At 41.6% G+C, this 25,508-nt stretch overlaps 1 protein-coding gene across 1 annotated transcript in view; it reads left to right on the top strand.

Moving 5' to 3' along the window:
• The window catches only part of syne1b (spectrin repeat containing, nuclear envelope 1b), a 76,047-nt gene that overhangs the window by 10,395 nt on the left and 40,144 nt on the right, over nucleotides 1-25,508 (top strand). Inside the window, exons 4-55 of the mRNA XM_041059965.1 lie at nucleotides 700-795; nucleotides 2,281-2,364; nucleotides 3,329-3,421; nucleotides 3,740-3,918; nucleotides 4,119-4,315; nucleotides 4,993-5,102; nucleotides 6,272-6,379; nucleotides 6,484-6,621; nucleotides 7,130-7,294; nucleotides 7,419-7,531; nucleotides 7,713-7,881; nucleotides 7,981-8,077; nucleotides 8,536-8,738; nucleotides 8,911-9,075; nucleotides 9,197-9,349; nucleotides 9,479-9,622; nucleotides 9,853-10,020; nucleotides 10,180-10,338; nucleotides 10,433-10,597; nucleotides 11,347-11,481; nucleotides 11,768-11,926; nucleotides 12,143-12,351; nucleotides 12,805-12,913; nucleotides 13,087-13,251; nucleotides 13,516-13,683; nucleotides 13,789-13,965; nucleotides 15,613-15,753; nucleotides 15,883-16,043; nucleotides 16,208-16,358; nucleotides 16,999-17,226; nucleotides 17,305-17,403; nucleotides 17,560-17,747; nucleotides 17,954-18,077; nucleotides 18,165-18,331; nucleotides 18,660-18,813; nucleotides 18,945-19,570; nucleotides 19,688-19,867; nucleotides 19,960-20,110; nucleotides 20,287-20,445; nucleotides 20,696-20,878; nucleotides 21,079-21,180; nucleotides 21,272-21,475; nucleotides 21,576-21,783; nucleotides 22,045-22,157; nucleotides 22,295-22,500; nucleotides 22,583-22,732; nucleotides 22,874-23,165; nucleotides 23,258-23,430; nucleotides 23,583-23,892; nucleotides 24,160-24,324; nucleotides 24,824-25,180; nucleotides 25,334-25,470. Of these exons, the coding sequence (XP_040915899.1) occupies nucleotides 700-795; nucleotides 2,281-2,364; nucleotides 3,329-3,421; nucleotides 3,740-3,918; nucleotides 4,119-4,315; nucleotides 4,993-5,102; nucleotides 6,272-6,379; nucleotides 6,484-6,621; nucleotides 7,130-7,294; nucleotides 7,419-7,531; nucleotides 7,713-7,881; nucleotides 7,981-8,077; nucleotides 8,536-8,738; nucleotides 8,911-9,075; nucleotides 9,197-9,349; nucleotides 9,479-9,622; nucleotides 9,853-10,020; nucleotides 10,180-10,338; nucleotides 10,433-10,597; nucleotides 11,347-11,481; nucleotides 11,768-11,926; nucleotides 12,143-12,351; nucleotides 12,805-12,913; nucleotides 13,087-13,251; nucleotides 13,516-13,683; nucleotides 13,789-13,965; nucleotides 15,613-15,753; nucleotides 15,883-16,043; nucleotides 16,208-16,358; nucleotides 16,999-17,226; nucleotides 17,305-17,403; nucleotides 17,560-17,747; nucleotides 17,954-18,077; nucleotides 18,165-18,331; nucleotides 18,660-18,813; nucleotides 18,945-19,570; nucleotides 19,688-19,867; nucleotides 19,960-20,110; nucleotides 20,287-20,445; nucleotides 20,696-20,878; nucleotides 21,079-21,180; nucleotides 21,272-21,475; nucleotides 21,576-21,783; nucleotides 22,045-22,157; nucleotides 22,295-22,500; nucleotides 22,583-22,732; nucleotides 22,874-23,165; nucleotides 23,258-23,430; nucleotides 23,583-23,892; nucleotides 24,160-24,324; nucleotides 24,824-25,180; nucleotides 25,334-25,470 (8,957 nt within the window). The remainder of the gene's footprint in view (nucleotides 1-699; nucleotides 796-2,280; nucleotides 2,365-3,328; nucleotides 3,422-3,739; nucleotides 3,919-4,118; nucleotides 4,316-4,992; nucleotides 5,103-6,271; nucleotides 6,380-6,483; nucleotides 6,622-7,129; nucleotides 7,295-7,418; nucleotides 7,532-7,712; nucleotides 7,882-7,980; nucleotides 8,078-8,535; nucleotides 8,739-8,910; nucleotides 9,076-9,196; nucleotides 9,350-9,478; nucleotides 9,623-9,852; nucleotides 10,021-10,179; nucleotides 10,339-10,432; nucleotides 10,598-11,346; nucleotides 11,482-11,767; nucleotides 11,927-12,142; nucleotides 12,352-12,804; nucleotides 12,914-13,086; nucleotides 13,252-13,515; nucleotides 13,684-13,788; nucleotides 13,966-15,612; nucleotides 15,754-15,882; nucleotides 16,044-16,207; nucleotides 16,359-16,998; nucleotides 17,227-17,304; nucleotides 17,404-17,559; nucleotides 17,748-17,953; nucleotides 18,078-18,164; nucleotides 18,332-18,659; nucleotides 18,814-18,944; nucleotides 19,571-19,687; nucleotides 19,868-19,959; nucleotides 20,111-20,286; nucleotides 20,446-20,695; nucleotides 20,879-21,078; nucleotides 21,181-21,271; nucleotides 21,476-21,575; nucleotides 21,784-22,044; nucleotides 22,158-22,294; nucleotides 22,501-22,582; nucleotides 22,733-22,873; nucleotides 23,166-23,257; nucleotides 23,431-23,582; nucleotides 23,893-24,159; nucleotides 24,325-24,823; nucleotides 25,181-25,333; nucleotides 25,471-25,508) is intronic.

Here is a 25,508-nt window from a genome sequence, read left to right as displayed (position 1 = left end):
TTTTTGTTTTAATCTGACTAATATGAGTATAATAGTTATAGATTCTCATAGTCAAATAGTACACTCAGTTGATAACTCTTAACACATACTAATGGACCTTGTACAGAATAACAAGACAGACGCTTGCCTCTTCACACTGCTTTGCCCCAAATAGGCAGCCAACTGCATCCTGTCATGGAATATGTTGAGTTGTGAAATGGCCTGTATACAGTGCCAAATAAAGAATTCCCGTGGCGACCTTTCCTTTTAATTAAAGCTTCACTCTGCCGAATAAGTAAACATCTGCTTCGTTTACTTATACAGTAATGTCTGCGTAATTCAGAGGGTTATAACACAGTCATTCGACTTGGAGATCGTGCCGCTCTATAAATGTGTGAATATGATATCAGGAGACAGTATCCTGTTAGGGTTAAACGAGTACCGTCGCCTCAGGACTGGGCACCAAGCCACTGCTGAGGAAAAGGCACCATCTTTTCAGCTGCAGGGAGGCTCTGTGGTTGTTGCTAACAAGCCTGTTTCTCACAAACAGCGTTTGGTTTCTCCTCATCCCTGCTAATGGGTTAGAATATCAATGTCCTTTCACGCAGCGTTGCTTGTTCTGTTAATGTATTGTTTCTACAGATGGATTCGTTTGTGATCACAACAAATTTTCAGGGTGTTTTGTTTCTGCATTTTAAAGCTCTGTCTCCTCTCCTCCAGCATAAACCACCACTAGAGGTTAACGACCTTTTTGAGGACATCAAAGATGGGGTGAAGCTCCTGGCTCTGTTGGAGGTGCTGTCTGGCCAGAGACTAGTAAGTAGTAATTAGTTTTGCTCAGGATTTGAACATGAACTGCACAGATATGCTAGGCCTGATTCATACCTTTTAAGATGTTTAAATCAGCCTTTGTACAAGGTAAATTACTCTCTGTTGATTTTAAGTGTGGATTTAAATCATGCCCTTCTGCATGATGATCACTTATGATGATGCATATGTAAATCAAGGCACATCTTTTCACCTTCACACCGCAGCAAATCAACTTGTCCTTTTATGTGTTGATTACCCACAATCCCACATGTGTGCTGTGATTTAAAACTGCTTATAAATTCAAGTACTTCTGTTACATTTGTATTTGTTTAATAACATGCTGTTGATTAGCTGAAGAATCAGAACTGATCAGCAAAGATGATAGTGAGTGCTATCAGTTGGCTTCACATAACATTCAGTCCTTGTACATTTGATCATATTGAATTATCTAGAGGAAAGGAGAGATAACAAATGACAGAGTAAAGACTGCAAACATAAAAATGCTCTCAATCATAAATCGTGATAAATGTCAAGAAATGAAAAACATGTGCTTTGAAACTCTGTCATCATTCTGTAGTTTGTTCATCAGAAAGTAGCGAAAAGATTTTTCAACCGTAAAATGTCATGTTTAGTACATTGCATTGTCACAACTGTTAAAAAATATAAATAAAATAAAAAATAGGGGAAACGTATCAAAAATATGTATTAGTGTTATAGATTGTTTTGGCTGAGCTGTAAATGTAAAATGTATTGAATGAATTGAATTAGGATGGAAGATTGCATGTCCATTGGAGCTCTGTTAGTTAACATGGAACTGAGGTAGACCTGTGCATATGCTTTTTACAAAACTACAAAATCCAAAGTTTGGATAAAAATATTGTTGTTTACATTTAGTGTTGAATCACTGCACATAAATTACAGAGGCATAATTCAGATCTGAGCCTCCCCGCTGTGAGAAGCTGTTAGCGCTCCAGTTTCCCTTGTATCACTCCCTTTCCCCTGACACACACACACACGCTGGCCTAGACTCTTGATAAGTATTTAGTAATTAGACCTGTCTTGATACAAACTGCCGTGTCATCTGTAACGCTGTTAGTTGGCAAATGAGCCACTCGCACTTGTGAACACTGTCTGATTCGTTCTCTTAGTGCTCTCAGAAGTGCACCCCTGCTGGTTTAAATCAGCCAGAATTTTAACATAGACAGATCTCAGGATTATACAGCTTTGACACTCACCAGTTAATTTACATGAGAAAATCCACCCAGACACTCTCGCTATCTTACCATGCAACTATTGACAAATATGAAGGTTTTTAGGCTTTTTAAATGCCATGATATGTTGTTGGTACAGTAGACGAAATAACCATCTGCTGTTAATTTTTTACCATCTGTCAAATCAGCAGATGTTTGAATGAGAATGTCCCAATCTTTGATTATGATATTTCTTCCTTGGCAAACCTGATTTTCAATATTCTGTCCTATCTGTCTTTAGCCCTGTGAGCAAGGCCGCCAGCTGAAGAGGATCCACTGGGTTTCCAACATCGGCACTGCGCTTAAATTCCTTGAAGGCAGAAAGGTAAGCATTCAGTCACAACAACAATTTAAGCTTGTAAATGTTTTGAAATAATTGCTTTCTAAAACGAAATATCATACTAGAAAAATGATGGCATGTATTAAAGAAGTCCAGGGTGTAATTAAGAGCTCGTGAGACAAGGCTGCTGATGAGTTGTTTGTTAGTGCACAAAAGGTGTATCTGTCCACACAGTATGCAAAGCGTTTAGAAAAGCAGCAACTAGAGACAGGACTTCTTGATTATATAACCCATCACTAAATCCCTTGGCTCTATGAGGCCTGTGTCCCACTTTCATTTGGATTCCATGAGGACTGAGACTTACATTTTTGTGATCTCTCTCCCATCATGTGTGTCTTCAGTCTGTGTATCGAGGATCTCCGGTCAGTCGCCATTAAACGCCCTGTGTGATCATGTACTGTATGCATTCTTTTCTTTTGATGCACGATGTGTACTAAGCAACGCTTGGATACAGCCATTGTGTTTCTATAGATGTAGTCATTACGCTTTTCTACTGACATGCATTTCAATGCATTTTGACTAGAACAATGGTTTCTGATGTGTCTGGCTTCCTACAAGTGTGAGCTGCTCCAGTGTAGAGATGTAAACATGGCAAATTCTGGCAGTTTTCCAGTGCAAGGTTTGCAGTGCTGTGGTACATACATCTACTTTTCCTTGAATGCCTAGTTCAACACACTTTTCTTCTTTTTTCTTTTTTTTTTTACTTCTGGTTCACTTTTCACTTTGGCTGTTTCTTCCTTCCTGGTTTGGCTATACAGATGCTCAATGATTACAACACTTACCTGCATCAAAGTCTTGGCTTTGATGACGTAGAGTAAAAGGATTATGGTTTCGGTCAATCTTAAACTCAAGGTGCTTCACTGGGTGAAAATACAGAAAACTCTCACTTCCAAACTGTCTGGTTTTGACTTATTTTCCAGAATAATCCTCTGCTTGGCTTTTGTTTCAGATCAAACTCGTTAACATTCATGCCACAGACATTGCAGATGGACGACCATCAATTGTCCTTGGGTTGATATGGACCGTCATCCTTTACTTCCAGGTAATACCTCATTGGATGTCCCTAAATCCGGACGGTTTAATAACCATGGTCACTCCAAGATGAGCTGGTGCCCTATAAATAAACACTGCACATCAGAAACTCCCCGACCAGATATTTGGCTCAACATTTTAACCCAGCATCAGTGTTTGTCCTTTACATGGTTTAATGTACTGTATGCCCAAAGCAGACGGCATTAAATAGGTTATTCCAGAAAACGCAGATGCAGATGGATGCAAGAAATATCTCCATTTTCTTTTCATGTTGCTATGGCCACAGTGCAGCCTCTTCTTTTCCTTTTGTTCTTTGTTTCTCAATTAGATTGAGGAGTTAACCAGCAACCTGCCAGCACTCCAGGCGCTTTCCAACAGCAACTCTTCTGTGGAGAGTGTAGCCAGCTCTGAAACAGGAAGCCCTCCCATGAAGAGGAAAGTGGTCAACAAATTTCAGGGCAATGCCAAAAAGGCCCTGCTCAGATGGGTGCAGTGTACAGCTGCCAAGTATGTCAATTTCAAATTAAGGTTTTTGGCTTGGTGTTGTAAATGTTAAAGGACATGGTTGGAGATACGAATACATACATGTGATACAGAAAAGGACTAGACAACTGACAGTTATATTTGCCTTCTTTTGTATGTTTCTGCATTAATATTTGCTTGTGCAAGTCTTGCAAAACAAAAACGCTTATGCATGTGTTTTTCAGGCATCATGGAATTGAGGTGAAGGACTTCGGTCCCAGCTGGCGAGATGGTGTCGCATTCCAGTCGGTGGTGCACGCCATCAGGCCAGACCTGGTGGACATGGAGGTTGTGCGCAGGAGAGGCAACAGGGAAAATTTGGAGGACGCCTTTGCACTTGCAGAGAACGAGCTGGGCATTCCCCGTCTGCTGGATCCAGAAGGTGCCCTTGACATCTCCTGCTGCTTGCTTTAAATATTCCAGTGATACACACCATTCAGACAGAATAGCACTGAATCCGTGTTAGGAAGTAGACGAGGATTTTGAAGCTTTTGTGTTGCCATTCAGAGTCTGACAGCGTTTTGACAGAACAAATAGCAAATATACATTATTTAGTAGATTTTACTAGTTTTTCTGTGAAAGTAAATTGTATTACACCTTCAATCCGTTTTGCATGAGCGATGTGACAAAATGTGTGCTGAAAAGATCAGTGACACCCTCCAGAGGATTAAAATTCTGTGTATACAAGTGTCTCTGAGTTTCAGTCGGTGGAAGTGAGGCAGTCTGCAGTGGCTCTGCAGTCCTGTCTTCTCTAGCAGATTCGTGATGCTTTATTGCACAAAGAGCTGCACTGAAACGATTTCTAGAAACATCAGGTTGAGGATGGAGATGAAAGCAGACATGTATAATTAGCTGTCAGGCCTGGAGAGATGATCACAAATCCATTTTTTAAAAATGTCATATGAACTTAAAGCCAAATGTATCTGGCCTTTATTTTCTGTTAAATATGAACATAATTTTCAGAGGCCTGAAATACATTTGCTTTGTATGTTCAGATCAGTTCATTTTCAGTGTAAAGTGTCGCCCAGGGTATCAGATAATGTTTGTGTTGCTCTGCAGATGTTGATGTAGACAAGCCAGATGAGAAATCCATCATGACTTATGTGGCTCAGTTCCTCAAGCACTACCCAAACCCTCACCACTCTGAGACTGATGGACAGCAGGATGAGGTACTTTGTTTAAAACCTATGATTGTATACATTAAGTGCTCATAATGCAGTGATACATTAGACGATTTTTGGGAGAAACACCATTGTGTTATCACTAAATGCTGGAGTAGAATTGATATTTACAGTCCCGATAAAAAGTATTCACCCCCTTGGATGTGACCTAATTCAACAGAGGTCCAGCCGGTTGGTGCTACTAGTCTCACAATTAGTGAAATGAAGATCACCTGAGTGCAGTGAATGTGTCTCAAGTGATTGTAGATCAAAGGCACCTGTGCATGGAAGGTCTAGTCACTGGTTAATCAGTGTTCCTGGCCATAACTACACCATGAAGACAAAGGAACCCTCCAAGCAACTCTGAGGCACTGGAACTCCATTTCTTATTATTTTCAAAGTTGTATCTTTTGTTCTCATTTCCCCAAAAATCGGCTAGTGTATCATCATTCATTGAAAATCATCATAACAGTACATGCTTATTGAAAACATGCTTAACTCCTGCTGAGCTTAATTGTTGTATGTGTCCTGCAGCTCTTCATACTCATCTTTTTTTTTTTTTTTTATCACGTAAAGGTCTAATGAATTAAAGTAATCATTGCATGAACACAGCAGTAATTTAATCACCAGCATTTTGTTTTCCATCATCACAGACTCATTTAATTTTCCATCTACTTGTTTTTTTTTGTGCACATTAAGCTGCTTCTTGGCTCAATTCCAACTTTTGCACTGTCAGTGCCAGTGCTTCAGGTGAGACATCAGGTCATACTGCTGCATGCTTTCTGTTTGGAGTGTAATCCCACCTCACCTTCATCCCATTCCTCACCCACGCCGCTTCTTTTCTGGGTTTTTTTTTTTTCTTCCTTGCTGTTCTAATGCCTTTTGTGGTGTGTTTGAATCTCTCTGTGTGCCTTGCTGCTTTCCTGGATAGTTTGGTCCTCAAGATATAGAGCAAATGCTTGAGGTATGTTTTCTTGCAAAACTAATCAGTGCTAAAATGTAGAGTTTGGTCTTCTGTGGAATCTATTAATATTTAGCAGGTTAAGTCTTTTTTTCTCTACTCTTCAGTTGTGTGTTTATGGAATGTCAATTTGATGTGAGTTACCCAACATATTGGCATGCTGATTTAAAAAAAAAAAAAAAGTATTTAAGTCAGTTTGTTCCTGTGATTGTGACAGAGAGAGGAGCGGAAGATGCTGAGAGAGCTCAAGGTGTTTTTAGACCAGCTGGAAAGAGATGTGCTTCGAGCCCAGGGAGCAGAGGGAAACCTCACTGACAAATATCAGGTGAGTCAGGCCTGAAATGCACTGTTATGTAACATCCTGCTTTGACAAAGACATTTATCAGCTCACACCACATGTGTGTCTGCTTTTATCCTTTTGTTTTGCAGGCATTTAAGAACTTCCGTGTACAGTATGAAATGAAAAAGAAGCAGACCGATCCTCTTCTACAGCCAGTCAACAGGGATGGCAAACTGTCTGTGGACCAAGCTCTGGTCAAACAGGCCTGGGACCGTGTGTCTGCCAGGGTAATTGTGCTGCATACTTCTGCACAACATAAATAATTCATAACCAAGCCACAAAGAAAACAGAATTAATTATGGTAATTAATCATACCCAAATTAAACAAAACCTGAGGATTAACAGTTGATCGTTATTGTTTTTTTTTTTTTTTTTTTAATTTGTCCCAGTTCTTTTCTTTGCTAAAAAAAAAACTGCATCGCTGCACTGAAAGCTATCATAATGAGAGAAACACAACTCGAGTTCTTCTATTTATTTGCTGCCAATGAAAGTTCAATGGAGGGCAAGCATTTGAATTAGAGTTTCTTCAGAGAGGAGGGGGCGGGAACAGAGGGGGTTTTGTTCGTTGGGCAGTCTACTCCTCTGGACATCCACAGCTTGTCTGGACTGGCATAAAATCTCTTTTGTAGCCTGAGTGCTTGTGAACATGTGGAGGTGTTTTGGTCAGTATAGCCTCCTCTATGGTGGGATCTTGCTTTGGTAGAGTGGATTTTTTTTAATGGATGTCAATTGCAGCTGCTGGACTGGCACATCCATCTGGACAAGTCTCTACCGGGTCCTCTGGGTGTGATCGGAGCCTGGCTTCACAGGGCAGAGATGGCTCTGAGAGAGGACATTCCCATCCAACATGCTCACGAAGAGACAGCCAATGTTCTTCACAGAAAACTAGAACAGCATAAGGTAACATAGCATGCCTATGAATTCCAGTCCATCTGGAAACCTACCATGCTACCACCATTGTTTTATATAAGTATAATATAAAGGAAAACCACTATGAACATGATTTTATGTCTAAATTTTGCAGGAAGTGTTAAAAAACTTGGAATCGCACAGGCAAACTTTCCAGCAGATCCACAGAGACAGATCAGTGAATGGGGTACCTGTTCCACCTGAACAGCTCCAAGACATGGCTGAACGGTAAGACCTTAATCAGAATTATTAAAATTACAACGTCTCTCACAAAGTAATTTATTGCACTGGCTTACAATTAAACATCAACTTGATGTTCTGTTTTCATTAAGCAAAAAGTTTTCTGTGTGCAGTCTTGTACGCTTCTGAAAAGATAAAATAGATTATTGAACATTTGTTTAATTTGCAGGTTTAATTTTGTGTCTACATCATCGCACGCTCACCTGATTAAACTGGAATTCTGGGAAATAAAGTATCGACTGATGGCGTTTCTTATGTTGGCTGAGTCAAAGCTCAAGTCCTGGATCATTAAATATGGCCGACGGGACTCAGTTGAGCTCCTGTTGCAAAGCTACCTTGTAAGTTGACATAATTGGCACGATGGTAGAAGAATTAGAACTGCACTGTGTCTGTCAGTCTATTTAATCTCTATTTTTTTGTCTGCCTCTTCATTCCAGACTTTCGTTGAAGGTCACAAGTTCTTTGAGCAGTACGAGATAATCTTCACAGCCCTCAAGCAAGCTGCAGAGGTCTATGTAAAGTCTGACAGTTCAAGTAAGACTCTTTTCTGTTTTATTGCAGGTTGTCTGTTATTTATATATGTTATACATATGTGTAAATATTTATGTGGGCTCAAAGTAAAAGGTTTTATTATCGATTTCATGTTACAGGGTCTAAGACCTGTAACAGAGGTAAGTCCAAAAACAGTCTGACAGTTCCTAAAACCCTAACTTTGCCTGTCTCCTGTGCCATTTCTTTCTGCACTTTTCTTTTCTAACATACTTTTAACCCCCAGAGCAGAAAAATCATAGTACTGCATTATGCATGAAAAAGTAACAGTAATCTAACATTAGTTAAAATGCTATTTTAGCATGATCATTCTGACCTAACGCTCTGTAGGATCAACCGAGTGGCTCAATGATCAGCAGACATAATCAAATGCTCTTTTTCTGTGTAGTCGATAACCATCTTGGTTTTTATTGAACTGAGCTAGTTTCTTATTTGATTCTCAGTTGATGAAGCAGAAGGGGTAAGTAAATTCCTCAGTGATGCCACTGCTCAGTGGAAGAATCTGGCTTTGGAGGTGCGGAGTGTTCGCAGCATGCTGGAGGAGGTGATCTCTAACTGGGAGAAGTATAGTAGCACGGTGGCAGCTCTGCAGGCCTGGCTGGAGGATGCTGAGCAGATGCTCAACCAGTCAGAGAATGCCAAACGTGTAAGTACACTCACTGATGCTACTGATGATAAAACGTTATTATTGACGATGTACAGCTTTTATGTGCCTGTATGAGGAATTTTTCTACCATGGCCACAGTACACAAAGCTCTAATTTGATGAACAATGTGCATTTAAACAGCTATGGTCTTTGTCTTCCCTTGTTCTGTTAGGATTTCTTCAGAAACCTCTCTCACTGGATCCAGCAGCACATGGACATGAATGATGCTGGGAACTTCCTCATTGAGACTTGTGATGAAACAGTCTCACGGGATCTGAAGCAGCAGCTTCTCCTCCTGAACGGGAGATGGAGGGAGCTATTCGTCAAAGTCAAACATGTAAATGCAAAGTGCTTTTAGACAAATGCAACGTGAAAAAAGTGGTGCACTGAAACGACAACGGTTTTTAAAATTCAATTTAAATTCATCCATATACTGTCTTTCTCTTTTTCTCTGCCAGTATGCAAGAGCAGATGAGGTGGATAAGTTAAGGCAAGACTACCAAGATGGTATTAATACCTTAAAAATGTTCATGGATGCAACCAATGAGAAGATGACTGCTCCTGTCCAGGTGTCTTTTCTGAACGTCAGAGCCTTTGTTCAAGATGTTGAGGTAAACAGTTGGCAGTTTATTAGGTACACCTAATAAACCTAGTAGTCATTTTTCTCAGGCCAGAGTATTCTTTCGTTTGTCTTCTGTGCAATAAAAAATGATCAAACTGTACATCCCAACTTCCTGTAGGAAATCAAGCACAAAGTGCCAGCTATGGAAGCAGCCTGTAAGGCAGCAAGCCGGACAGCTCAGCTGTTGACCAAAGACACTCCACAGGAGGAAGTTTCACAGATGATGGCTGTGATGGCCTCGATCAAAGAACAGCTGAGCAAGGTGTGTGCATGTCTTTATACAGTATGCCATTTCATTATTTAACCTTTGTCCTTAAATTAGTATTTAAAGTGATGTGGGATTAGATGGTTAATCATAGTGGAAATATGTTGTTTTTATATACCCAAAATTTCCAAGGATGCAGTATTTTCCACAGAAATTCCTTACTGACATGGCTTTAAAGTAAAAAATCCCTGGCTACCACTTGAATCAGCATGCTGTCCTCCAATCAGGTGAGGGAGAGATGTTTGCCTCTGCTGAGGGAGTCCCAGTCTTTATTACCTCCCCTGGAAGAAATGGAGAAGAACATCACAGGCTTCTACCAGGCTCTGGAGAAGGCCAGTCATATCACCAGCACCACTGACTCTGAGGGACCAGTAGACTTTAAACAGAAATGCCAGGTAACCCATCATGGTACCAAGAAATCAGAAATTACATAAAATACTTAATGCCAAGTGTTTTTTCATGTCATGTTTCAGAGAACCACGTTTTAGACTGTGCAGGATTGTCTCGGGAAATTAACAAATGACTAAAACCCTGCTTTTCACTGAACACTGCAGGAGCTGGCGACCTTCACACATAGCTGTAAAAAGTGTCTGACAGTGATAGAGAGAAACCACCAGACTATCCAGAAAGTAATGAGCAGCAGTAAAACCCTGCAGCACATGGACATGAGTCTTCTGCAGAAAAGAGTAGCAGACCTGCAGGCCTCCTCCCAGGTAAAACTCAAGGCTGATTTCAGTTCTGTGCAACCTTTAGAACTGTTAAAGCTTTTTTAAAAAAAAATAAAAAAATACTTGTTTGTGTTTTTAGACCATGATTAAGGAATCTACAGAGTGGCGGAAGCACGTGGAGGCAAACAGCAGCCTTATGAAGAGGTTTGATGAGTCACGGGTAGAGCTGGAGAAGGTTCTTAAAATGGCACAGAACTGTCTGACAGAGAGAGGCAACCCAGAAGAGCTGCTCAAGAAACACACTGTAAGAAAATGGGTCTTGTGTGAAATTCATCTGTTTTTTTTTTCTTTTCATCCCTGAAGTAACCAGAGTTATTTTACAGTTTTGTTATGTGTGAATATACATAAGATGTATAGATGAGGCACCTGCACTTTTATTGCTTTTATTAATAGAATCATGGTCAATATAATTTGGGTTTTTTTTGTGTTTTGTTTTTTTACAAACAAACTAATGTTGAAGTGAAAAGAGGATTGTTTTTACCCTACAGTCACTTGAGACACATTCACTGCACTCAGGTGATCTCCATTTCACTAATTGTGAGACTGCTAGCTCTGATTGACCTCTGTTGAATTAGGTCAGTCACTTCAAAGGGGGTGAAGGACCTAATTCAACAGAGGTCCAGCCAGCAGTAGTCCCACAATTAGGGAAATACAGATCACCTGAGTGCAGTGATTATAGTATGAACACACCTGAGTCTGGAAGGTGCAGTCATTGGTTAATCAGTATACCTGGTTACACCATGAAGACAAAAAGAACATTCTAAGCAAAGCTGAGGAAAGGCTGTTTAAAAGTAGACTTTAGGGGATGGAGTCAAAATCATCCCCTGGTGTTCAGTTAAATCCATCATTAAGAAATTGAAGGAAAATGGCATCCAGTAAAAGGGGAAAACATCCAAGGGGGTGAATACTTTTTATAGACACTGTAAATAATACATGGCCTGTCCTATACAAAGTGTGAAACATGATGAGAGCTTGATTTTTTTTTTTTTGCAGGAATTCTTTGCTCAGCTGGACCAGCGAATCTTGAATACATTCCTGAAGGCTTGTGATGAGCTGACAGACATTTTGCCAGAGCAGGAGCAGCAGTCGCTGCAGGAAACAGTCAGGAAGCTTCACAAACACTGGAAGGTTGGTACCAGGAATAGTGACAATAAAAAACTGCCCTGCAACTTTGTGCCCAGTTGGTTACAATCTTGTCAATCTGCACACTGGTGAAATCACACTGCACAACATTTCTCTTTATAGTGTTTATTCCGCAACTACCCCCCCAAAATAGATTATGTGGAAAAAATACAGGTTTATTTAATGTGAATCTTGAACATTTGTAATAATTACTCATACTAATGCATGCATACATACTTATTTATTTTTCTTTTAATCTGACCTCACAGTTGTTTTATTTCATCTCTCGCAGGATATCCAGACAGACGCACCTTTTCACATCCTGCACCTGAAAGTGGAGGTGGAGAGGAGCAAGCTGTTGTCGTCGCTGCAGGAGTGCCAGGCGGAGGTGACCAGGGAGAATCGCCACCTGGCTAGCATGGGGAGCGAGAGGCTCATCAAGGAGCACAGGGTGAGCAGAGAGCGGCTGGCTGGCTGAGTTTCATGTATTGATTAACTCAGTGTGAAATAATACAGTGTAAATTCACTGCTGTGTAGCAGCGTGGGAAGAGTTTGATGAACTTGATCCAAAAAAAACACTGAGGCTCCTCCAGCAGCATTTTGTCTCTTCAATGTTTTAAAAAAATCAGAATCACTTTCCATTTTTATTTTTATTTTTTTCCATCAGGCCTTCTTCAGGGAAAAGGGGCCTCAGTCTATCTGTGAGAAAAGGCTGCAGCTAATGGAGGAACTTTGTCAAAAACTCCCTGAAGGTGACCCTGCTCACCAGATCCTGGAAACTGCGAGAAAGGATTTCTCTGAGGTCCAGGAGGAAATTGAGAACACCTATCAGAAGATATTGCAGCACCCAGATAAATGGAAGGAGTACAATGCAAGGTGAAGAAATCAAAAAAAAAAAAATGCTCACTTTGGTGAAGTTCTTTCAGTGCAGTTTTCTAAGGGCGCTGCAGTGATTGCATTGTATTAACAGCAGAGATAGTTGTGGTGCAGAGTTTAACCAAAGAGTCATTGCAACAACATAAGAATGTGTTATTCACTCCCACACAGTGTTGTGCATTCATTACATACCCACAGTAATCATGTTAAAATTCTTTCGTCCGCTTGAGATAGAGAGCAGTAGTTGTGGTGAGGAGTGTTTTCAGTGCAAAGGTTTTTAAGAGATTACAAAATTCAAAATTTGTCTCATTACACACTGTCACTGCTGACCATGAAGCTGATCCTGAAGTTTAATCACATTTATATATTTTATTATATGAAAGCACTATTATCATTTTTGATTCGATTATTCCTGCCATCTTTTCGAAACGGTGTGTTTGTGGTATGAAACAGGTACGCTGAATTCTCCTGCTGGCTGATATCTAAAGAAAGCCAACTGAGGCTGCTGAGAAACCGAGCCAACGACCCCAGAAAGTACAGCCAGGTGAAAGCTACCATCATGGTGAGTTAGTCCCTTAAATTCACCCCACAGCCGAACCATCCACTGACAGTCCCCTCCTCGCCTCCTGTGTGATGTGTCACTTATGATGTGCTACTGTCTCGTCAGTGTCACACTTTGCTTTAGATGACTCTTTTGACCACATGGCCTGTATCACACTCTGTTGTGTTGTGCAGGAGCTTAGGCATGATGCAGAGCTACAGGAGGGGAATCTTGGCTGGCTGAAGTCCCGTATGGCGGCACTGATTGAAATCTGTGCTGACAGCGATGCCCAGAGGCAAGCAAGTGCACTGAGCAAGCTCTCTACTGATTTTAAGGGTCTTCTTGCTTCTCTCGTAGAGGTAGGTGAAACTTCCACATGTTTTATTATGGTGCCAGATGAAATTCAGACATTATATCCCCACTGGGAATCTACAGTATGGCACTTAAATATTTTAACCTAATTTAAAGGACATACGTATACAAATATAGCGCAATAATCTGGGATTAAATGTAACAGATTGGTGCACTCGATTATGGCATTATCATATCACTATCATCTATAGGTAAGATATATATTTGATTGGACTAAACTGAACAGTGTTTTTCTCTGTTGTATCTTTCAGGCTGAGAAGATGGTGCTGGCTGTGGGGGACTGTGTACAGTTCAGGGAAGAAGTACAAACTACTTTGGATGATCTTGTTCAGGGGCAGAAAGAGGCACAGGCTGAAGTCACCAAAATACTAGACTGTCCAACTGTCAGAGAAGCTCAGCAACTGCTACTTGTTCACCAGGTACTGTTCACAAAAATGTTTTTATTTATTTATTTTTATTTGAAGGCAGAGTTTACTTAAAGGCTTAAACTTTGAATTGATTTGAATGTGGCCTCATTCACACAGCAACTGTTGAAACGCCTGAAGCTGAAGAGGAAGGATGTCCAGCACCTGATCACCAGAGGCCAGCAGCTCCAGGCTGAGGAGGGTCTTGGAGAGACTCTGCAGCAGGACCTGCAGAGTTTAGAGAACACACTCAGCAAAATGGAGCAGAACATGGATTCACAGGAGCAAAGCCTTGAGGTGAGCAATCTTTGGGAATTTGTAGTGACTGGAAACTTTTGCTCGTACTAAACATTTCAGTGGACTGAAGAACTGTTGCTCAGAATAAGAACATACAACAATAAAGTTATAATTAAGGAAGCATGATGAGTCTCAGACTCATTTGTGTTAAGTTTTCCTAACTTCTTAAAACTCTGAAGGTTATCCATCAGTCACTGTCAGACTCTGAGATGAATCCTGACACATCTCATCTCATGATCAATTTAGTTATTAAATGAAGGGATTAGCAGGCGGTTCATTCTCTAAATACATTACCTCTGCTTTTTTTTTTGTTCTGAAGGTTATTTCAGTAATGTGTATGAATTTGTTTATTAAATTCTTATTGTCCTATGTGCTTGTATGTATCCGTAATGGTTTTTGCTTGACTTCCCTTAATTTACAGTGCCTGTAAAAAGTATTACAGAAGTGATTGTCTTACTCTCTATCCCACGATCACTTGAGACACATTCACTGCACTCAGGTGATCTCCATTTCACTAATTGTGAGACTACTAGCTGGACCTCTGTTGAATTAGGTCAGTCACTGCAAAGGGGGTGAGCAATTAGTGAAATGAAGATCACCTGAGTGCAGTGATTGTAGTATAAAGACACCTGAGTCTAGAGGTGGAGGTGCAGTCACTGGTTAATCAGTGTTCCTGGCTACACCATTTAGAAAAAAGGATCAATAAAGTAAAAGGGGAAAATATCAAAGGTGGTGAATACTTTTATAGGTGCTAAGTGTTGTATCCTTCTACATGTATATAGTCTGAATGCTGTTTTGTTTGCTTTTGTATGTTATCTTTGCATTTTTAATGTGCACAGGGACTATAAATTACAACAAGCCTTTTGGCTAACTCTAACACAATTACATATTGATGTCAATGACTGTGTAAGTAAAGTTGCTGAGACCTTAGAGTTTGTGGACAGAAAAGAGCTTGGCCATGGGCAGCTCAGGACAGGGATTCCTGTTTATGTGGTAGGTGAGCAGATGCAGCATTTGGGGGAAATGTCCTGAGCACAGGAAAGAGAGGACTGATTGATGTTTTCTGCTGGAGGGAATTGCTTTCTGCGGCTTTACAGCTCCTTTAGAAGATGGTGATGCAGTGAGTCTGTAATCAAACTCTTGCGATTCCTGAATATGGAAACTTTTTGTGGCTTTTCTGTGCCAGGGAGGATGCATTATAGATCTAGGTAAAAGATCCTTGGTAAGGTGCACACCAATGAATTCATGTTCCTGGCTCTTTCAGTAGCAGAACTGCTGCTATCCAGTGGGGTGAGGTGCTTGCAGAATATTAGCTGTGCAACCTCTGTCAGTGTGCTGACTCATCACCCCTGCTGATAAAGCCCAAAATAGAGGTGTCATCTGTATGTGGTTTGAACTGGTTTGGTAGCAAAGTTGTGTGTCAGTTCTTTTCTTGCTGTGACTTTTATTTTGTATTCAAGGGCTTATGATAGAAGTGAGATCGAATATCATCAGTGTCCACCACTGAACAGTACTTCATTCAGCCAGCAGAATGTTATTAGTTTCTTGTACCACTTTTCAATGAGCTGTGTTGTGTGTTTTTTATAGATGTATTGCTGTATGAATAAAGTTGATTTTGGTGTTGACATGACTGACTTTTACCCCCAGGTCACCTTGGCAGCCTGGCAGGAGTTTGACAGCCAGCAGGAAGCAGTGAATGAGTTTGTCAACAAGGCCCGCACAACGATGGAGAGAGACCTGAACTTCAGCAGCCCAGAGAGCCTGGCTGTTGAGCTTGACCAGGCCAGAGTAAGTAAAGTTTGTCTTTGGAGTTTTTACGTCTGGGCACGTATCCTGTGAAATTATCTTTACCTTGTAATAATGGTAGTATAATTGCTAAATGAAGAATATTACCAATATTCTTTATTTTGTAAACAGGTGTTATTGAAGCAGTGTGAAGCAGAAGCCTCGCACATGAACACATTGCTGAAGAGAGCAACAGAAATTCAGCTCGGGCCCAAAAACAAGACCCTGCTTTTACAACAAGCTCGTTCCCTCAGTGAGCAAGTGGACAAAGTAGAAGCTGGGCTCAAAAAAGAGTAAGATGACGGATTAGATTCAGTTTGCTGATGCTAAATAATGAATAGTTCAGAATACTTCAGATTGTATCCGCAAATACTTTATGGTTTTTGCTCACTTAGATACTAAAGATAAATGTACATCTAAAGAGAGCCACTTAATAATTTCTTATCTTGTGTTGCAGTGTCAAGACTCTGGAGGAAATGAAAACGCAATGGGATCAGTTTGGAGCTGGGTTTGAAACCTTTTCCTTGTGGATATCTGAAAAGGAAAAGCAGCTGGATGAACTAAAATCTTCCACTTTGCCTCTTGAGCAACAGATCAACACAGTGAAGGTAAAGTATTATGTGCTATAAAGCTACAGCCCTCTTATGTCCTACAGTTATCTTTGCCAGCAAGCATCAACCACAAAACCAGAACATTACTGTTAAAATCAATAAGGCTTCTTCACCTTAAGGAGCTATTGACATGTTAGCAAGCCCCATTACAGACCTTCTCTGCCCGAGTGCCGACATGCTGTCTCTCATTCTGACACCTGTGTCAGCCCTCTATAGTCAACACAAGGAGATGAGGAATTGTTTATGAAGTCTGTGGGTTTTTTTTTTTTTTTTAAACGTAGCAGTTTCAGTGCTGACAGCCTCAAGCTGTCTCCATGCTGTGCTTTTTGGCCATGTTTGCTTTTAGGATGTGGAGCAGCTTTGTACTAAGCCAGTAAGAAAGCACTGTTCAGCTAAACATACACCAAGAATATGTTTTAACTTATTGTGGTGGCGATTTAAAAGAATCTCTGCTTTTGCACATGATTTTGCACATCAAAATCTGTATATGGCCATCATAGGTTCCAGCCTATCATGGCACTCCAGTGCTGAACATAATTCCTTTGTGCTTCACCTCCACTGAGTGGTAATAAAGGACTCAGTGATTGTCTCAGTTTTGCTTTTTTTAATTGTTTTGCATCCATATCTGCATGTCCAGGCTGTTAGCACAGAGCTTCAAGGGCGAGCTGAGGTCATTTCTCAACTGGAGGCAGATTCCCAGGCCCTGGCCCAGTTTGTATCCTCAGGGGAGTCAGCTCGCATTAAGGCTCGTCTGACCCAGATCGGCAGGTACTGGGAGGAGCTGAGGGAAAGTGTACAGCAGCTTGATGGACAGCTGGAGGAAAGCTCCTCTCACCAGCAGAAGTTCAAAACAAGCCTAGAGAAGGTAAGTAGACTGAGTGATATTGATACAGTATGGTATTTAGGAAAGATTTAAACATTCATGATCTTTATTGTTTTCTAGGTGCAAGCATCTCTCAGTGAGCTACATACGAAACTGGAACATCCTGTCAAATCCTGCACCTCCTCATCAGAGACCTACAAAGCTCTTCAGAACCATATGGTATTCATTTTTCTTTGCTTCTTTAAAAGTTCATAGCAATGGTATTTGAAATTGAAGTGGAAAGCTTAATGCAGGGCCAGTTGTTCCTTTCTGTGCCAGTTTTCCAGCTCACAGGTTATGCCGTGTGGGTCACTGACTTTTATCATTGTTCCCCAGGATGTCTGTCAGTGTCTGGAAGGACTGAAGGGAACCTTGCTGTCCCTGTCAGCTGGTGCCCGAAGACTCAGTGACAGAGAGCAGGCAGAAAGGACTGTGACAGAGCTAAACACCAGCTATGATCAAAATGTACAGGAGTCAAAGGACAAACAGAGCACTTTGGAAAACCTGCTTTCTCTTTGGCAAAAGTAAGAACAGACAAGACACTTCCAAAGTTTTGAATAGCAAAATAAAAGCAGTGCTTACTGTTAAATTGGACCACTGGGTTACCCTGGACAGCTAACATGCCAGATGTTTAATGAACATACCCTCCACTGTGTGAAAATAGAAACAAAAATCTTTTTTTTTTTTTTTTTTTTGCTCTTTGAGAGTAAAATCTCTTGATGTGTTTCAGGTTTGAGAAACAACGTTCAAACTTTGTCTCATGCCTGGAGAGGAGTGAATCTGCTTCCAAACCGGAGAGTCAGTGCCTGTCAGCTGACAAAGCCAAACTCCGCACAGAGATACAAGATTTGCAGGTGCAATACATACACGCAAACTCACATATGGTAAATTACTATTTTATAATCATGTGCAATTAAATGGATAAATGGTTTTCCTTGTAGACCTTGCACTCTGAAGTCCAGTCCCTTGAGCTGGCTCATACTGAATTAGCCTCTCTGGGGTCCTTGTTGTATCCTGCTGCATCTGAAGAGAGAGTGAGGCAGCTGAAAGATGAGCTGGAGACTCTGCAGAGGAGATTGCATGTTCAAAATGAAGTCGTGCCTCAAAGGTATAGAGTTTCAGTTAGCATAACTTGAATTAATATTTTTATAGTAAAAAAAACACATTTGATGAAGCATTAATATATCAAAAGCAGCATATTTTGTATGAGATGGAAATATTGATTCCATGTGGAGGAGATTGTTGCAGCGGTGAAATTTAACATGACTTGGTTACATATATAATTTATAAATGGAGTATGTCAGACTGTCTCGCTTTTGCCGGACAGTGTTGATAATGTTTATGGCCATCTGGATGAACAGGCACTCCATCCATCTTTATAAACATATCAGTACTAATACTGGTTAGGCTCACTATGCTGTCCTTTTGTCCCACAGAATCAAAGAGCTTCAGAGCCATCTCTCCCTGGTGGAGCAGTTTGACCAGGCCCTGCTTAAATTCTCCCAATGGAGTGAGGCCATACTCTCAAATCTGCACTCGGCTTCTCAAATCAACATTAGCAACCTGCAGTCTGCTGCCGCACAAGTAAAGGTAAGATTTATTGCTATCAGTTTGTGCATTCATAATACTCCTTTTCCTCTGCACCATATTAAGTTTGTGAGAAGCTGAATAATGTCTTGCTCAAGAGCAACACCTGATTCTCAATCACTTGCTTTTGACAGGAGACCCAGGTGGCTTTACAGAAGCAGTCCAGTGTGAGACAGAGCTTGGAGCAGCAGACCGAGAAGCTCTGTCAGTTCTGTGAGCCTGGGGATGCACAGCTCTTCCGCAGCAGAGCAGACAGCTGTCTGCAGCCTTACATGGAGGCCCAGCACATAGCTGAGCTTCAGTTGGAGTGTCTTGAAAGGCTTGAGGCTTTTCTGCAGACCCACAGTGTGGCTGCGGGGGTGTTGCGGGGTCTGAGACAGACTGTGGAGAGTGCTGGGAGCTGGGATCGTGGAAGAGTAGAGGAGCTGCAGCAGGAACTGGCCACTATTGTCCCAGACATCAGCCAGCTTGAGACTCTGGCTGTCAATCTGGACAGTAGTCTCTGCAAAAGCCATCTCCACATTGGTGCTGACGAGGGGTCTCGTAAGTCATGTCGCATGCTGGCCGATTCACTCAGTGCTGAGCTGGATACAGTGAGGAACCTACTTGGTACCAAACAGAGTGAAGCAGAGGCCTTAGGAGCTCTGTGGACCTCATTTAGACAGCGGAAAGAACAGCTGCTCAAAGCTGTGGAGGACATTGAAGAAAAAGCAGACCACCAGAGCTTCAAAGAGCCAAGCCTGCATGCTTTGCAGCAAAGGTAACAATATATAATAAGTTTAATTATATAATTCTCAAGTTATTGCTGTTACCAAACATGGATGAGTGGGTATGAGAACATGCACAACAGCAACATATCATCCCTCTGTTTTTCCAGACTAAGGTTCTTTAATCAGCTAGAGGATGAACTACAGTCTCACCAGCATGAGGAGCAATGGCTGAGGGACAAGGGCAACCAGCTAGCCCAGAGAGATGCGGAGCTGGCCGGTGAGGTGCTGAGGGAAATCAGTATGCTGGAGACCACATGGGAGGACACAAAGAGGCTCATCACAGAGAGGTACTGAAGGAACGGAGAACAGTTTTTCGGTTTTTCTCTTTTATGCAGTTTGTGTTTTACATGGGTAATATACTTCTCTCTTCCTTTGACAGACAGGAGCAGTGCAATGTTCTTGTTGAGCTCATGAGAGAATACCAAATTCTGAAAACCTCCATCAGCGGCATAATTGAGAGCACTGAGCCTCTGGTTGAGATAAGCTCTGTTCTGAAGGACCATGAGGAAACCAAGAGGTCCCTAACCAAGGTCAGAATAAATGTCAAATCATTCTTTGCTATCTGTTTTTTATCTTTGAGGATGTGGCTTATCTCTGAAATTAATCTCTTCATTATACAAATCCCAAAGGTTTTTCAGCCCTGGGTTTTGCCTTTATGATTGGTTATCAGATTACTTCAATGGTTCAATGTGTTTGCTCTTTCTAGCATGAGGCGGTGAAGACAGAGATGGCAAGCAAACAACATGAACTGGACCAGTTTTCTAGCAAAGGAAAACAGCTGGTGATTGAACTGAAGAAGATCCCTGACTGTGACTCTGAGCTAATGAAGAAGGATATGGAGACTCTTGTGGATCAATGGCTGGATGTAAGTCTAACTGCAGTCATGATGTGATGTCATTTAATTGTTTAGAGACAATTAAACACCCATTAGCAATAACTTCTTAGTGTGGATCAATTGATTGTTGGTTTTGATTTTATGTGATTAGCTGAAAAGAATTATAGAAAATATTGTCAGCCTTGTCGTTTTTGTTGAAATTTTCATTGACATGCTATTTGCTCCACATCCTCACACTAAATGTGATAAAACTTTGACCAATATTCTGTCTACTGCACAGGTGTCTGAAAAGATAGATGACAACATTGATCGCCTGAACCAGAGTGTGGCTCTGTGGGATGATGTGCGTAAAATCGGCGAGGATATTGAGAGCTGGACAAGCAGCTGTGTGATTGAACTGAATGAGAGCCTGAACAACCTCAACGACAGTCAGAAGGTGTCGGAGAGGCTCTCTGTGTTACAGGTACGATTTGTGATTTTATAGCAAAACAGTGTAATTGTAATTGTTTTACCTCAAACTCTAACATGATAGGGTTCCTCCTTTTTAAAAATGCTTTTGTGTACTGTGTTGCCACAACCACAGAATGTAGTATCTCACAGATTACCAAACAAAGCAACTCAGAAGGGTGTAATACATGCTTTTCTTCCCTGATGCATCCACAGGCGGAAATGGGTGAGAAGGAGCAGAAACTTGAAACCCTGCAGAGCAAAGTGTCAGAGCTGAAGAACTGCAGTCAAAGTCAAGAGACTCCTACTAAATTACAGGTACTAAATACGATTTGAATTTTATTGTATTTTTTTAAATTTTATTTCATATGCATTTGTGTCACCCACAAACTTTAATTCTTTGCTTCAGGTGCTTGAAAATGACCTGCGGAAGAAGATCAGCAGTGTTCAGAAGCTGCATGAGCAGGCCAGGGGAAACCTCATGGACTTCAGTTTCCAAAGGAAGCAGCTGGAAGATTACATCTCACAGATGTCTGCATGGCTTAAAAGTATGGAGGATTCTCTGGTTTGTTCTCCCACTGGATCAGATCCTGAGGACATCTGCAGAGTGAAGGTACTGTGTCAGTCATCATCAGTCCTTTTCCTATAAATATCAGAGATGAGAGTTTAAGAAAGCAAATCAACTTTTTTTAAATGTACTGTATGTTTTGAAGGACCTCCAGAAAGAGCTGCAAAATCAGCAGGGAAGCATTGATTCCACCAGGGAGAGCCTCAACACCCTGTGTAGAAAATATCCTTCTGAAGAGCTGGCTGGTCTGGGTTCAGCACTCACTGATCTCATCAAGACGTATGAGTCTGTGAACCAGCTTTCTGCCAGGACTCTGGCGTCGCTGCAGAACTGTCTTCAGCAGCAGTTCAACGGTAAGAAATCTGAAAAATGTCTGAAGTGTGTAGTTTCACTAAGTGGTCACTTGATGGGGTGGCTCACATGCCAAACTATTGTTACAATACATTTATACATTCTACAATACATTACATGACTTGCTTGCTATTCCTTTTCCTATCTTAGGTTCTTAAAGGGAAGACATGTATAAATTAGTGCAAATTTCTTTGTGCTTTTAGGTCAAAGAAAACTTCAATTTGCCTCAGTCTAGATATAATTTTTTTTTCTTTGCTTCTCAGACCTAGTTCAGGAGTTCCATCGCTGGCTTTCAGAACAGCGGGAGATAGTGAAAGAATGCTCTGACCGATCTGGAGATACTCAAATTGTGGAACGCAAACTACAGAAACTAAAGGTAAAGCAAGTTATCTGGAATCTCACTGCTTCCAACTGCTGAAATGAAAAGAATAAACCTAAGGTCCTGATTCAGTGATATCGTACGTGCCAGGAGTTACAAATGCAAAGCTAAAAGTGATTTGTCTTACCTGTAAGGGCGCCATGGATCGTGTGGAGGAGGGTGAGGTACGTCTTACGCAGGTCTGTGAGGAAGGAGAGAAGCTCCTACTCCATCTTCCCAAAGCCAGTGCTGGGCAGGTGCAGCAGCACCTGTCCTCCATCCAGCAGGACTGGGACAGCTTTGTGGAGCAGTGCAGACAGAACCAACAGATCCTGGAGGACAGTGCATCCCTCATGAAGGGGTAAGAGACTTACATGGACCATCTCTGTGAAGCAGTTTGTAAACCCTTTGTTTATGACTGTGCTATTTTAAATTCGTTGTAGGTTTGAGGGTCGCCTTAAGAAGCTCAGGTGGTGGTTGGAACATATGGAAAAGAGGATGACCACAGATCTGCTGGAAGCCAAGCAGCGTGGTCCTGAAAAGGCTGTGCTAGAGCAAGTGGAGGAATATCAGCAGGAGGTGCTTAAAGAAAGGTGCTTCTAGTCTTTTTACCAAATAATAAGCTTTAGTGTCTTTAAATATTCCTAAAATTATCTCTAATTGTATGTATGGCTGGAGAGTCTCCAGCCATACATTCAAGCACATATTTAAACATATTACTTATTTCCCTTCAGGGATTCGTTTGAGCGCTTATGTCAGGAGGGCCAGGTGCTAAATGAAGGTGGGCGAGGCGATGGTAGTGAGACGAGGGTGTCAGCTCAGCTGCAGTCACAGCACCAGGCCTTGCTGAGGCGTGTGAGAGAGAGGCTGCGCAGCTGCCAGCTCACTTTACAGGAGCAGCAGGCCTTTGAAGAGACGCTGCAGACTACCTGGGTCTGGCTTAATGGAGTCCATGAGCGCCTGGCTTCACTCAACAGCACAGTTGGCAATAAAGAGACTCTGGAGAAAAGGCTAGGTCTTGTACAGGTCAGTGAATAATCAAAAAAAAAACAAAAAACAACTGTATTCCATGTTGTCACACATTTTGAAACACTGGAATATTTTTCATGTGCATTTAGGATATCCTGCTTATGAAAGGTGAAGGTGAGGTGAAGCTCAACATGACAGTAGGAAAAGGAGAACAGGTCCTGAAGCACAACAGAATGGAGGGACAGGAGGCCATTTGTTCACAGCTACAGAGCCTGAAGGATGCCTGGGCCAATATGTTGATGACTTCAATGAGTTGCCACAGGTAGGATATGTGTCTCCCTCTGGTGGCCTCTTTTGTTCTACCTGGTGAGAACTGTCAAACAGAGGGCTAATAACTGTTTATAATCCAGAGTAACTTTGTTTGGATTATGTGCAATTCTGAATTGCTTAGTAACATTTTGTTACTGTCCACAGTCGTCTGGAGTGGACCGTGGCCCAGTGGAACAGCTTTCAGGAAAATAAGAGCCAGCTGCAGCAGTGGATGGAGTCAGTGGAGCAGGAGGTGGGGATGACTCTGCCTCAGCAGCCTGGCCTCAAAGAGAAGTCTGCTTTGCTTGAGCGTCTCAGAGCCATCCAGGCTGATGTGGACGCTCACTCAGGAGCACTGTCCCGCCTAACGGACAAAGCAGTGGAGCTGCATGAAAAAACTGGCGACCAGACCTTTGGACCAGAGTCGAGAGCGGAGCTCAACGCACATTTTGCTGATATCTCAGCTGTTGTCAAGGTGATCTAGACACAGGCATAGGTTAATAGCAGCATGTTGTTTCCCAATTGAGAGACTGATTATATTAAGCATTAATCACTTAGATGGACAGTTAACTGTGAACGCTCCAAATTTTTGAGGTTGCAAACTCACATCCCCAATTACTTTGGCAAGGAATTAGGGTAAAACATACAATATTTGCAAATACTGTTTTATACATTCACACAAAACCTCATTCATATCTAGTAGCTGGTGTTTACATTGTCTTTCTTGTCCTGACCCCCAAAGGGTAAAGTGCAGTCCATGCAGAACATTGTGTCTGAGCATGAGCAGTATCTTGATGCTGTGAGAGACTTCAATGACTGGCTGATCTCAGCAAAAGAGGAACTCCAACGCTGGTCGGACCTTTCAGGAAACTCTGTCTCTATTAAAAGAAAACTCTCCAAGGTGCAGGTGAGAAACTTCAAAATGCTATGCTTTAAAAAAAATTATGTTTTCAGTTACCCTCTAGTGTGTTTTGTATCATATCTACTCTGGGGGCTACTTCCTCAATGTGTCCCCTGGGAAACATCATTAGTAGATGTTTAAACCAGTTTAGCTGGCTACTCTTCAGAGTAGTAACTTGACTCCAAGATCTTCCAGGATAACTGAGCTCTTCATTTGTGGCAAAGATTGAGCATGAGCATCCGGACATTTCTACCACTTGTGGCAACAGATTTCTATTTTTGGTCTCAGGTGATGGCTCATGACTGTGATATATTTATTAGAATTCAATTTAATATGATTAAGACCTCAACATACCTGAACATGTGAAAACTCCTTAAGATTTTTTTCGGCCTACTATACTGCTATGCTGTAAGGGGCTAGATCTGAAAACAAAATCAAACAGAAAACATCCTTTAACGACAGCACTTGTGTGTTTTTTTTTTTTTTTTTTTAAATCTCTTCCCAGGAGTTGCTTGACTCTAAGCAGCGGGGCAGAGAGAGGCTGAATCGGGTTCAAAGATGTGGGGCAGTGGCGAGAGATCACACCGGCTCAGGAGGCTATGAGGCTATGGAGCGAGAGGAAGCAGCCTTGTTGTCATCATGGGAACAGTGGGAACGTGGAGCACTGCAGACACGGGCCAGTCTGGAGACTGCCCTCTCCCAGATAGCCAGCTCTGAACAAGAGTTCAGCAGCCTATCAGCACAGCTGGAGCAGGACCTGCAGGACTTTAACCGTCAGCTACAGGACTGGCGTCTGCGGTTGGCCCATACAGAGGGAAAGAATGATGGGGAAGAGGCTGTCAAACGTTGGCAGATAGCAAAGGTAGGTCTCAGCTTAACTTAGTTATAATAATAGCTCACTATTATTTGGAAATGAGAGATGATTTCAGTAGTTTACCAGATCATAAAAAAAATGCTAGTGTTAATGAATGTTTTGCGGTTGTTCATTGCTTTGTGATATCTGTTTTCCATCCAGGACACTTTAGAGGAACTTGTCAAAGCTGAGCCCATGTCTGATAGTCTGAAGACCCAACTCAATGATCTGTGCCGATTCTCCAGAGATATGGGCACCCAGTCTGAGAGAGTGTCCGCTCTGATTAAGGAATACAACAGGTAAGAAAATTCTGAGTACGGGGACGTAGGGGTCCTGG

This window comes from Toxotes jaculatrix, chromosome 17, assembly GCF_017976425.1.
Source record: "Toxotes jaculatrix isolate fToxJac2 chromosome 17, fToxJac2.pri, whole genome shotgun sequence".
Classification (NCBI taxonomy): Eukaryota; Metazoa; Chordata; class Actinopteri; family Toxotidae; genus Toxotes; species Toxotes jaculatrix.
This window is presented reverse-complemented; position numbering and strand designations above follow the sequence as displayed.